Here is a 13,611-nt window from a genome sequence, read left to right on the forward strand (position 1 = left end):
GAACATTATAATTTGAAAATGTATAGTGAAATTAATTCAATTTATTAAATTATTATGTTACTTTCAAAATTTTATATGACAAATATATTATAACATGTGATTTCATGTCAATTTATTATTTTCAGATAATACTCATAAAAAACATAATTTTAGTTAATGGATTTAACTATTATAGGATTGAAATTTTAAAATTTTAAAATTCAAAAGTATAAAACTAAAACAATAAAATTTAAAAATAGGGATTAAATCCACAATTTACAGATACTACAGTACTAATAGCAAAACTGGACCTAACAAATTTAACTACTACCATTTAATTCAATAATATCACAATCTAAAAGGTACAAAAGCTAAAATTGACCAATTCAAAAAGTAAAAGCTTAAGAGTACAAAAACTAAATCCACAATTTACATATGGTATGGGACTAATAACATAATCTGACCTATACTTTAACATAGGTAAAAGTGCAAGAGGAAAAGTAGATAAGATAACCTCCATTGACAAAAGTTCCCAAGGGACAGATCTTTGAGAATCTTGAATAAATTTACTTCATTGAAGCTATAAAGATACAAATTCCATCTGACCACTAAGGGAGGCTTTGAAATGCTTATGCAGGGATAATAACAATAATAATAATCTAAATAAAATTTTAACCAACATAAAACGACTGAGAGAGAAGATGAAGATCCATATGCTAGTATATTGTAGGTCCAACTTAACGCTATACTTCTTCATATAAACTACAAAAGAAAGGAAAGGAGACAAGCAACGGAACAACAACTATGACACACCTACAAAACTCAAATCGACCACACCAAGGCCTAATACTAGCAACATATATATATTCCACACTCCTCAAAACTCTGCTAACACAAGAATAAATCCAATGAATGTATTGAGTTTACAGGAAAACTGACCTCACAGAACCTAAACTTGAGAGCCATCTATATATTTCTTTTTCTTTGTTCATTTTTGTTCCTCTTTAGTCCGAAGAGCAAAACAAATTAATAATGAAAAGCCCATCAGAAAAAGCTCACCAGCAAAAACTGTTAACCTAATATTTTCAAGCTGTGCTGAATTGATCTGTATCAGAATTCAGAAGGTATACTTTGGCTAAGAAATTCTGGAGCACGTTGGATCATTTTCAGATGATTTATGGTTAAACTCTCAGTATCCTGTTTTGGGGCGCTTCATTCCACTGGAATTAAAAGGAGAAACACTACCACTTGGACCAGGACTCTCCTCTCTGAAATTCGAATTTAGCATTGCCAGTTCACGTAGTTGCTGCCTCTTAATAAAATCTTGCGACTCATCCTACATACGAGAGTATAAAGTTTTGAAATTCGTGAGATTAAAATCTTTATTAATAAGCAAGTTGATAAAAGGAAAGGAGAATGCAAGGAAAATTATTCCGCACAACAATCATGAGGACGCCAACAATTTTTGACAGAGGAAACAGTTCACACAACAGAAGCAGGAAATTATACTGAATAAATAATGGAGTTTCAAAATGGAAGCCTATATCAAAGTAACCTTCGGCTAATATACTTTCCAGAAGAAAATATCAAGATTGCGGTACATACCACAGGTTTGAGTAATTCTTCTATGATTTCCTGCGCCTGTCTAAGCCTTATATCAACAACATTAGCAGGTAAATCAGCCTCAATCAAAATGTGGAGAGGATCATTCAGGTGCTCATATCCAGGCCGACCTCTCAGCTTCTCTTCCTTTAGATGGAAAAAGCATGAAAAACTATTCAATTTTAATGTCAAAGGAACATGATGAGGAACAATGTCATTGCATCTTTGTCAGTTCAGCTAAATCACAATTGAGACAAGTAGCTGAAACTAATGGCATTAGACCACTACAATAACAACAATAGTAAAAACTTTGGTAGCTTTACCTTGTCCGGATCCTTTATTGATCCTTTGCCTCTAATGTATACACGACAGCCAGTAGTAGCTTCTACCCGCTTTAATGAATTGCCTCTAGGGCCTAGAAGTCGACCAACAAAATTGAACTAAAAACAAAGGAAAAGCAGTGTCTTGTAATCAATAAGCATAAAAAGGTTTGTGCATTCAATTGAAATCTTAGAAAATAATAAATTTTTTAATCCAAAGCACTAGCATTTTTCATATAAGGCTTACTGTTGGATATGTATCAACAGGAATTTCAAGACGCAAAATCCTCTTCACAGTGTATGAACTTGGGCTTGCTGGAGCACCTTGCCAGTCCATTGTCACTCCAGGAGGTCCACTTAGTCTCTGTCGAAATACAAAAATCAACAGTAACACAAAATATCTGAAGGCTCAATTCACTTGACTTTCCAAGAACACATTCTCAATGCTTCATTAAATAAAAGGAACTAAAATTTTACAAAATATATTTAGAATTCTACGTAGTTGAAATAAGAAATGAGCCGAAAAAAGGGAACAAAAGTTGAAAACATACTAGCAACTAAAAATGAACTGATAGATAGCCACTATATTTAGTGGAAATCTTTGCACTTCAAGCAAATGCAGGGGCATCAAATTTAGTTTAATTATTTAAAGTTTGTGCTTATGTTACTTTATTTGTCTATGTTTTGTATTTTTTATTAAATATTTAATGTGTCGTGTGTTTTACGTTATTAAATACTCTACTAGAGGGTTAATAGGATCAGTTTTTAATTCTAATTATGAGAATTTTAATAGAGAAGGTTGCTGGAAATACCAGAACCTTACCCTTTCATCCCACTTAAGTTGTGTTTACTATTTTCTTTCAATTTCTTAGCTGTTCAGATTTCCCTCTCCATCACAAGCACTTTAAAATGAAAATAACGTTTGACAACCATTTTGGAAAGGAAATAAACTTGATTCTCATGTGTTTACTCAAGAGGATCATCGTTAACTAAAATATTGGAGATTAAACTATCATTTTTCTAGAGTCATCAACCAGATGTAAAGAGGATTAGATGAAACTCAAATATTCACCATTTGGCAGGAATGCTTCCATTTAGTGACAATTGGGCCATTGTCCATGTTCTTATTTCATGAATTTAACTTTGCAACCAAAAACAGAAAAACCATAATTTTAGAAGTCAGATAGTTTTCATATTAGCGAATAGGTTCATTCAGTTATGCCTATGTTGCACCTCGCAACAGATTGAAAATGTGGGCAGCATTTTTCGTGTATTTCTTGAATGGAAAAATGATACATATAATGAGCCAGGTAAGGTATGGAACTAAACTCATAACCCTTCAAGATGGTCTGCAATTTGAAGCTCTTATAAAATTCTATGAACTGATTTTAGACTTTATTGGTCATACTAATAAAGCAAGAGAAAATGCTTCGAAATTAATTGATTATTTGTTGTCTTTATGATGCCAAATTACAACAAGGCTTAGATGTCATGATTCTCCTGGGCAATGTTCTAGACCTTCATATTATAATGGCGGTTACCATATATAATCTTAAAGCAAATATCAGAGAATAAAAAGCATAAAGAACTTGTCACTTTAGTTTATTGTCAACTTATAGGCATGACAGATATATTGTGTGTTTAAAAGAACTCAATCAACTAAAGCAAGAGAAAATGTAGATTACACACACAGAAAAAATTGAAGATGCTCAATGAAAATCTTAAAAATAGTTACCTCTTGAGGAAGACTATTCCAGCTGCCTAATCCTGTCCCATAGACATTTGACATAAGGTTTGAAGAAGCCATAGGACTGGGGCTTCTATGCCTCAACCGGTCAAAGTCGCCAAATCCTTGGTTAGACATCATCCCCGAGACCCGAAATATCTCTGCATATGAAGACAGCTACATATGAGAATGGATGAAGTTATGAAAATGTATCCTGAAAGGAGTATAGCATCCAAAACAAAATCACAAAGACACAAAAGGACTACAGTGGCTTATGAAGATTGTAAAGTACAGATAGAACATTGGCCACTGGTAAAATAAAACCAATCAAGGCAAGAATTATAAAAGACTTGGAACCTAAATTCTGAAATAAATAAGTAAACAAACCAAAAAAGAAAAAATCAGCTAGCTGGAAAATATATAAAAGTATCTCCAATGCAAAATACAGGGATGCATGCCATACACCTTCAGAAAGCATTTATTGTCCAATCAAATCAAGATAATTAGCTAAAATCCTTGCACTCAGGTTCAATATCAGAAAGATTTTCTGAAATTCAAATTTAGCAGAAGAGTTGGTCTTACAAGTGCTACTCCTTTTCCATCCTAGCTTTCCAATGTTCAGACTTTCTTCTGAACACATAAGTAAAACTCCCAACCCTAATAAGCTTTTAAAATAAAAGACTTAAGAATCTCTTCAAATGCATTTTTGAGAAATACATAGCACTTCAACCAAATGGGGATCCCAGGTAGACCTGAGGCTTGGAATTTTTGATACTCAAGAATGCGTGCCAGTTGAAGGTGATGGTATTTTAAGCCCACTTGATTAAAACAACAACGACGATCACGACCGTCTTTGTAATGAACAACTAATACAAGCATTGAGGCACTATCCAGAACACAATGGTGCGGTTAGAGTTATCATGTTTCTGAATTGGAAGGCATAGCGAACTAATAAACTTTTAAGTCAAACATATTATCAAGCCAAGACCATAACAATCAAAGAGGATAAATATTAACAAAGGGAACAAACTTGAACATCTCACCACTAGACCCTATCAGACTGATCTAACATGAGTAATTCAGAAACCAGAACAAACCCAGAAAAAAAAAAGAAAAAGAAAACCTAGATCCAAGAGAGTGAGAGTAAAGTAGTGACCTTGATTTAGCAGGCGGCTACATATCGGAAGAACTTGCAAGAAAGGTCCAAGCTTTTGATGCTCTGCCAACAGCTCTGATAAGTACTGACTGAGAAAAAGAAACCCAAAAACCCACATAGATCAAAGAATTGTTAAACCCAAAAGGAAAATAAAAATACAAATTGAGAAACATCAGCAAAAGTCAGCCTGTTTTCTTTCCTTTGTTATTAATATGGTTGAGAAGATGGCTATGAAGTTATTTTTGTTTACCTCTCAACCTCTGGAGTGCTTCTAATTTGAGGAGAAGCAGCTCTTGCAGGTGAGAAGTTGGAATTGTACAGACCTGACATATTTTTGCTTTCTAGGATTCAATCCTTCGAAGAAATAAAAGAACGGGATTTTGATTAAAAAAACATTATAGTAGTTGTTGGAAAACCATAATAACATCAAAAAAGAAGAAAAGAAATATAATTAAAAAAAAAACAATAGAAGTGTCAACAGCTGTACTAGAAATTTGCAGAAAGCAACTCTTTAATAATTTGATATTTTTCTCATATTTCAATTAATTTTCTTTTTCACAATTTATCTACTTCATCCTACTATAGATAAACTCGGATATTGGTATGCGACTAGCCTATTTGATTAACTTTAATTGTCTTTTTTTGAAATTACAATTATTATCGAAGAATTGATTATCAAACTAATAAATAAAGCTACCAATTTAGTTTAGTTGAAATTGTTGGTATTGTAACAATTATGAGAATTTGTGTTCGAAACTCTTCAACCTATATATGCTTTGATTTAAGATTTAAAGGACATCAAACCCACTTGAAAACTTAATCTAATTTAAAAGGTAAACAAGGATATATACATATCATTTTATAAAAATAAATGTTAATTATAACAACTTTATTAACCCATGAAGTTGATAAAGGGATGGAAGGGTGGTTTGGATGGAAGTTCACTTGGGAACGAGGCGAAAAGCCACTAAAGATGATCTGAATGTTCTATGGGTTTGAATTTTAGAAGGAAAGAATGAGATCTGGAATGTGACTTAGCCTTCTTTAGCTATTGTTGTAGGTTTCTTCTTTTTTTTTTTTTTTTATATATTAGGAGATAGGGTTGCCTACATGTTTAGAGACTACTAACAATGAGATCATATATTGTTCCCTTGCGTGGGAAAATGAATTTATCAATCGATGCTCACTTGCATTGGTGGCAAGAAGGTTGGTATATTCTTCTTACCCCTAGCGGCTACACTATACAAGAAGTTAAAGGTTCCAATGTCAACTACGAAACAATTTGTAAAGCCAAAGAAGAGCTTTATTAGTAATTCGATCTACACCCAATACGTTAAGCTTCAACAAAAACAAATCATCGAAAGGAACCACGGGAGCAAAAGATGAATGTCCCGCAATTACTGAAATGAAAGGGTAAAGAAAAAAGTCAACCAAGCCAAGGGTTGACTGAGTTGCCCGACATGGAGTGGATGATTAGGTGGATGTAAGAGATGTCTCCGATGGGCACCGATTATGCAATGAGGCATAACTTGCAAGTGCCCAATCCACCACCAAATACCCACCCATGCCATTCTACAAGAAAACCAAGTACGAGGAAGGGGAGGAGGAGTATGAAGACGAGGATATCGATGATGAGGAAGAAAAAGGTGAAGAGCCAGCCCATGACTACAACCTCAATGACATGTTCCAATCGGAACAACCCACAATACGAAGGGTCAAACTTCACAACCTGGGCCAAACCAGCTTGAACCAGTCTGCGGGTCGGAGGGCTACTAAGATTACTGTGGGTCGTGGTAAAAGCAAGGCCATACAAGGGCGATCAATCGGCATCCAATTATGATTAGTTTTGAACTTTAATTTTATTTTATTTTTGAGATTGTAATATTTTTAAACTTGGATGATATTATTTTTATTTTCTTTGTTTAAGTTATATTTTATAAATTGCAAAAAAAATAAATGGGTGTTAATTCTATGTAGAAACCTTAAACATTAGATGACACTATAATTTGGAGCTAAATTGACACGAGGAAGATCACCCTACTATCTTTAAAGCACTTTCGCGAAAATTGGGTAGTCTTTTCTCTTATCTTTTAGGGTGTACATTAGGGATAATGTGCCAAATAAAGTATGGGGGTAACATAGAAAAATTTCAAAATTTTTAAATTTTTGTTACTTGTTTTGTTTGTTTTAGTAGTTTAATTTTAATTTTTGTGTGCTTGTTTGTGCTCCAGCCTGTACAAATACAAGTGATTGGTTAGGAACATGTAAATAAGATTTTGTGTATAAATTGTAAATTTAGCTTGATAGTAAATGATTTTAGGTTGTTTAATATTAAACTAATTTTTCCACTTTGCTAAACTGTAAATAGGTAAAAGTGCGTTAAGTATACCAAATAAAAAATAAGTACACAAAGAAACATATATGTTTGTTTGAATTATAGGTTGTTAGAATGACAAAATGCAGTTAATTGATTTCATACACATTACCTAGGGATGACCTAAGGCATTATTTGGTAACCACTAGAGGTAAAAAGTCGATCCTATGCATAAATTCCCTAGTACCTTATTTTAGGCCTAATTCTATTTTCTTTATAAACCTCGAATGAAACTATAAGCCTAATGTATAATCTATTGATCCTTTTTCTTGGTCTCAAAAATTATATGCACGAACTTAGATATGGGGCCATTAATATTGAGGGTTAGGTAGATACGTAAAAGAGGTTTCAAAATAAGAAAGAAAATTTTGAACGAAAAATAAGGAATGATATAATATAATAAGTGCATGATTCTTGCAAGCTTGTGTCATATTGAAATGATCGGGTGAACAAAAGCATTGTAAAGGTCAAAAGCAAAGCGAGAGTTATAAAATCATAGAACAAATAAAAGCGAAGTGAGTGAAATGAGAGTGAAATAGAAAATTTTGAGGAAAAAGAGAAAAACTTTCTACTCATTTTTGCACATGTAACGCCCCTTGACTCGACTCGATTGACCGAATTCGGATCTTGAGTGTTACTACTTTATTATGGTAGACTTATACAAATTTTATACACGCTATTACATTTCATACTGAATAATACCTCTCATTTTCATTTAATACAATTTGACTTGCGTCTAACATAACTTACAAATGCACATCATACCCTAACAGTTGGCAAAGTCTTACAAAAGAATTACTTCTATACATGTAAAATCATTCGACACCACTCTTTTTTATATTGTTTGGGGTTAAGATTTTGAATACTTTTACGTGGTTAACCCATTCTATGCGAACGATAGGGGAATTCGCCAAATAGTTTCCTTGGATTAATTTCGTGACTCGTAAAACTCAATCATACCCGTGCGATTCCACTTTGTATGCATAAGTGCCCTACTTCACCCTTTCCTCGGTGCAGCCCTAGCGTCATCCCTCATGGCATCACTCATACCTGAAACATAAAACATTCAGGATGAGTTCAATAGAACTTAGTGAGACTACCCCTTTTTTACCTGTATTCGTATCCCAAACTTTCTTCATTAGAGTCTGCCCAATCGGCATTGTCTCTAATTTGCCACAAAGGTATCTTCCACCATAAAATATTTATGGCCATCTTCCATAAATACTACCCACAAAGGCGTCCTTTATAGATTTGCCACAAAGGCATCTTCCATAACATTCAACACGAACAACACATTTAATAAAAATAGCCACGAAGGCTCCATATAATAGATTTCCATCATAAAGGCACATTTACCAAATTCAGCCACAAGGGCTCTTATACAATAGAGTTAGCCGCTAAGGCTTTATTTTATCACAAACTGCATGAGGGCTCATTTTTAACAAAGAATAACCACAAAGGCTTCCACATGTAGGTAAATGGCATTTTCAACGATATAGATTTGCCTAAACTCAACGTCTTGAGGTTTGCCCTTCATCGCCTGGTACTCACTCAACCGTCCTTTATTTTTTCCTCACATGATGTTATAGTCCCAAATTAGGTCTTACACTATGTGGTGTTCACTTGCCATATGATGCCATAGCAAACAGATAGGCCTTATACTATATGGTCTTCTTATGCCATGGCTAGAATTCGTGTTTACTATCCCAACAGACTTACACACAAGCAAATTTGATATGCAGATTATGCTTGACTGACTTATTGTAATAGACTTCAACATGCAGACATTTTTTATTTCCAAACATGTAACTTAGACTCATTATGCAAAGACAATCGTGCTTCAGGCATACTCATGCATGCACATATTTTTCATATCAAAAGCATCTCGCACTTGCATATCTTTCTTCATACTTTTATCACATACATTCCTTTTATAATAAAGGCGTAGCATCATACAACATCATATGCACTATCATTAATCATTCGTCTTTCTCGTAGTATAGAACTGTCACTATAAAAGAAAGCAACATACCAACATGCAAACTTACGCGTGATACATACAAGAGTCTATATAGAGTTTCATGAGGCTCTCACTTGAAACCCTCGAACAATAACTCATGCTTCAGATTTAACATCTTTACCAAATATTGCAGCAATCACTACTTATAAAAGATAATATTACTATTAACAACCTGTTCAATTACCTTTCTTATCTTCACTTAAAACCTAGATAACACTATATAGGGTCTCTTTTCTATGTATGTAAATATATTTACTCTTTACCAGTATTCACATGAAGGATTAAAATACTTACCTTGTTGAGAAACGACCCTACTTATGAACTAAATTCTTAGCCTTATCGTGGTAAAGGAATCCCCTCATCAGCCTCTCTAGCTGGAGATAAAAAGAGTGTATTTAAATAAAAGAGAAAATATGACTTTCCTTCTTATAGAAGTTTCTTAAGTAAAAATATTTACTCTCACCATAGGCTTTGACACATGTCATTTGTTTTAAGGCTATCTCTGTTTATAGCTTACAATTGTGGGAAACATATTCCACAACCCAATGTCCTTTCTTATCAGTGACTTGACTCACCACTTAAATTAACTATCTAGTTAGCATTTAACCCATACTTCATCCAAAAAAGCTATGCATAACCTAACTGGCAGGCATCCTTAATACCCAAAAGTCTTTTAATAGAATCATCAATTCCTTCCATAGACACCTACATACATAAGGCGTGGGATTACCTTGGCCCTCGAGTCCCACTATAGCCCTTTTTGTGCCCTAATATCATGCCAAGGTGCCAATTAAGCGAGTAGAACCATGCCAATCTGATTTCCTTGTTCTATACGCCTAACTCAGAACTCATCAAGTTTGGGTGTTGCAGCAAAAAAAATTGCTAAGCTGATTGTACTCATTAATACTATACAGTGACTTAAGAAATGGAGAGAAAAGGAAGGCTAGAGAAATGGATATAAGGTGGTGAGCTAAATGATATAATTTGGGTAGCATTGTTGTCAATATAATGTATCATACTATTTTCGTGCTTAAACTATTTTGTAGAGTCAGTTCTTTAATTCTAAACCAATCTAAGCCATAGAATGTAACAAGCCGAAAATTCCTATGTGACCTAAGTGATATGACTAATGGATGAAAATTAATCTAAGTATTAACAGTTCTGACCACTTGTATTCTCCGAACATAAATGTGTACTCATATATTTGTTTAGATGGAATAATATGCTTAACATTCTCTTATTTGTTTGCCTTGTAACTTAGTGAACTAACATGCTTAATATTGAAAATCGGGAGTCAACTTATATATCATGCTTGAATTACGTATTCATCACATTGTCTCATTTATAATGTTCCAAATTAATCTAGTGTATGCAACATGCTCAAGCACTGTTTAGTTATTTTATTTCTGTATTATTGTGTGTTTTTGTTTTGTTGCTTGAGAATAGGCAACAAGTTAAGTGTGGGGGAGTTTGATTTGCCACAATTCGTTATGGCAAATTAGAGTCTTTCTGGTACTTAACGAGCTTATTTTCTAGCCGTTTTAGATTATTTTGTTATGTTTTCCATTTCTATTTCTTGTGTTTAGTTTTAGTAAAATAAGCATTTTTATGTATATTTTGGCAATGTAATGACCTAATGGATGAATACGGACCTTGGGAATGATTAACAAGTTGATTTAGTGTGAAGAACTCCATTTTCAGACAAAGAGCATGAAGGATGATGACAGTAACGTGACGTCGGCATGTGGTGTCGTAACACCGTACTTCAAAGCCAAGAAAGTCATATACGAAGTTCAGTGTCACGACACCGATCCTTTGGTGTCCCAACACCGAAGCAAATGAATGCAATTTTATGTCAAGGGTGTTTTTGTCCGCACAACGCATTTTACTCAACCCTTTGGCTTGTAATTGACCTAGTTAGGGTAAAACATATTGCTATAAATATTCATATTTAACTAATGAGTGATTGAACCCTAAAATGATCTCCAAGCTTTATTTTTCTTTCTCCAATCAGTTAAAGATGATTAATATGAACACAAAATTATCTTTGTTTTAATCAATATAAGTTATTTATGCTAATTACTATTTTAACCTTAATGAAAAACTATTAATATCATCCATTTAATGTCCAATATTGTCCACTTACTATTGTAATGGTCTAATTACAACATAAGGACCTCTAAATTAATATTTCATAGCTATTAGATACCTTTAGCTAATGGAACTGCACTTTTGCATTTTACGCGATTTAGTCCTTTTTATCAAATTAACTATTTAAACGATAAAATTTCTTCATGAAGCTTTCATACATACATACTATCATGCTGCAAAAACTTAAAATAATATTAAAATAATTTTATGACCTCAAATTTGTGGTCTCGAAACTACTATTCTAATTTAACTAAAAATGGGCTGTTACTCTCAAGTTGAGTCATCATATCTGGGCAGCATGTCGAATCTAGACACTAGTGAGACACCGGTGTCACCTGCTACTGAGACGAGGTCTCAAAGTCACTCAATTGGGGATGCCGCACTGTCCCAAGCCATGTTGAGGATATTAGAGAGGGTAGGTGGGCCCAATTCTGGATTTGAGGGCCGAGGGCCGATAACTAAATGACTCCGGTCTAATGGAGCTAAGTTATTTAGAGGCATCATAGGGGTTGCCCCTAATATGGCTGAGTATTGGTTGGAGGCCACAAAGAGAATTATGGACGATCTGGACTGCACTCTTGAGCAGAAATTGAAGGGTGCAGTCTCCTTGCTTCGTGATGAAAGATATCAGTGGTGGTTAACAGTTAAGGAGGGCACTCAATTTGACTATCTGAATTGGGAGTTCATTAAGACTACATTTCAGAGCAAATATGTGGGAGCCAGCTATGTTGATGCTCACAGGCGTGAGTTTCTAAACCTCACGTAAGGTGATCGATCTGTAGCTAAGTATGAGGCTAAATTTCTGAGGTTGAGCCTCTATGCTCGAGGTATGGTAACATCGAAGTATGAGAGATGTGTTAGGTTTGAAGATGGCCTAAGGGATAATCTGAGGGTTCTGATAGCTCCGCAGAGGGAGTGTGAGTTCTCGGTTCTAGTAGAGAAGGCAAAGATTATTGAGGAGGTTAAGCGCGCAGAACGCCAGAACAGAGACCATGAGAGAGGCAAGAATAAGAGGGATTAGGAGCCCTTGAGTTCTGTGCAGAGGCCTAAGAAAAAGGCTAGATCTGAGGGTCAGTTAGAGTGGGGGCCCCTGTTTCTTCTGTTGCTCCGACTAGGTTGCAGCCGTGTAGTGATTGTGGTAGACGCCATCCGTGCGAGTGTTGGAGGAAGATTAGGGCCTGTTTGAGATGCAGGTCTTTAAAGCACCATATTCAGGAGTGTCCATTAAGGGCTGATCAGGTGCAAGCTATGACACCAGGTGTTGTGCAGCCACAGAGAGTAGTTCAACAGCAACCTAGTGGCCGGGGAATGGTTAGGGGTGGTAATGGTTTGGGCCAAGGGCAGAGAGCACCAGGCACCGAGGTGCTAGTCAGACAGAGGTGAGGCAACCTGTTTTGGTTTATCTTGCACGTCATCGAGAGGACAGAGATACTTCTGATGTCATCACCGATACGTTTCTTATTTTTGATGTACCTTACCTTGTTTTGATAGGCATAGGGTCTACTCACTCATACATAGCTAGTAATGTACCTGAGACTTTAGGGATTTCTGTGGAGAGCACTACAAGTGAGGCCACTATACTGAGTCTGTTGGGGCAATCGGTTTAGATTAGAAAAATTTATAGGGTGTACCCTTAGTAGTGCAAGGAACTGTATTTCTGGCGGATCTGATGGAGCTTTTGTTGGGGAGTTTGATATAATTCTAGGAATGGCCTGGTTGGTCAAGCACCGGGTTAGTTTGGATTGTGCGACTAAGAGGGTCGTTCTAAGAATTGAGGAAGATGAAGAGGTGGTTGTAATCAGTGAGTGTCAAAATTATTTGTCTAATGTGACCTCTGCGCTTGTGGCAAAGAAATTGGTTCAGAAAGGGTGTGAGGCGTATTTGACCTATGTGAGTGTTTTTGCTTCTAGGGACTCTTCGATTGATGATATAAAACTGTGAGGGATTTTTTGAATGTTTTTCCTGAGGAGTTAACGAGATTGCCTCCAAATTGAGAGGTTGAGTTTGGGATCGAGCTTCTTTCACGTACAGCTTCGGTGTCTACGTTCCCTATCGAATGGCACTGAAAGAGCTTATAGAGCTTAAGGCACAATTGCAAGATTGTTGGACCGTGGTTTCATTCTTCCTAGTGTGTCTTCGTGGGGAGCACCAGTTCTATTTGTTAAGAAGAAGGATGGGACCATGGGGATGTGTATAGATTATAAGTAGTTGAAAAAGCTAACTGTTAAGAATAAATATCCACTTCCAAGGATCGACGACTTGTTCAGTTTGAGGGGCTTGTGT

The 13,611-nt window shown here is 35.3% G+C and overlaps 1 protein-coding gene across 2 annotated transcripts; it reads right to left on the minus strand.

Annotated features, from left to right (window-relative positions):
- Positions 1–703: 703 nt before the first annotated feature.
- Positions 704–5,499, minus strand: LOC108449910 (KH domain-containing protein At2g38610-like). 2 transcript variants are annotated; one of them, XM_053028960.1, is made up of 8 exons: positions 5,481–5,499; positions 5,034–5,137; positions 4,784–4,872; positions 3,637–3,788; positions 2,149–2,265; positions 1,905–2,021; positions 1,585–1,728; positions 704–1,315 (listed from the first exon to the last, which is right to left on the minus strand). In XM_053028960.1, exons 2-8 carry the CDS (start codon positions 5,111–5,113, stop codon positions 1,169–1,171), a joined length of 846 nt encoding a protein of 281 aa, XP_052884920.1. In that variant the 5' UTR covers positions 5,114–5,137; positions 5,481–5,499; the 3' UTR covers positions 704–1,168. The 2 variants fall into 2 exon arrangements, with proteins under 2 accessions (XP_052884920.1, XP_017602779.1); XM_017747290.2 differs by lacking the exon at positions 5,481–5,499 and adding an exon at positions 5,271–5,404.
- Between the last annotated feature and the right edge of the window lie 8,112 nt (positions 5,500–13,611).

This window comes from Gossypium arboreum, chromosome 5 (assembly GCF_025698485.1).
Source record: "Gossypium arboreum isolate Shixiya-1 chromosome 5, ASM2569848v2, whole genome shotgun sequence".
Classification (NCBI taxonomy): domain Eukaryota; kingdom Viridiplantae; phylum Streptophyta; class Magnoliopsida; order Malvales; family Malvaceae; genus Gossypium; species Gossypium arboreum.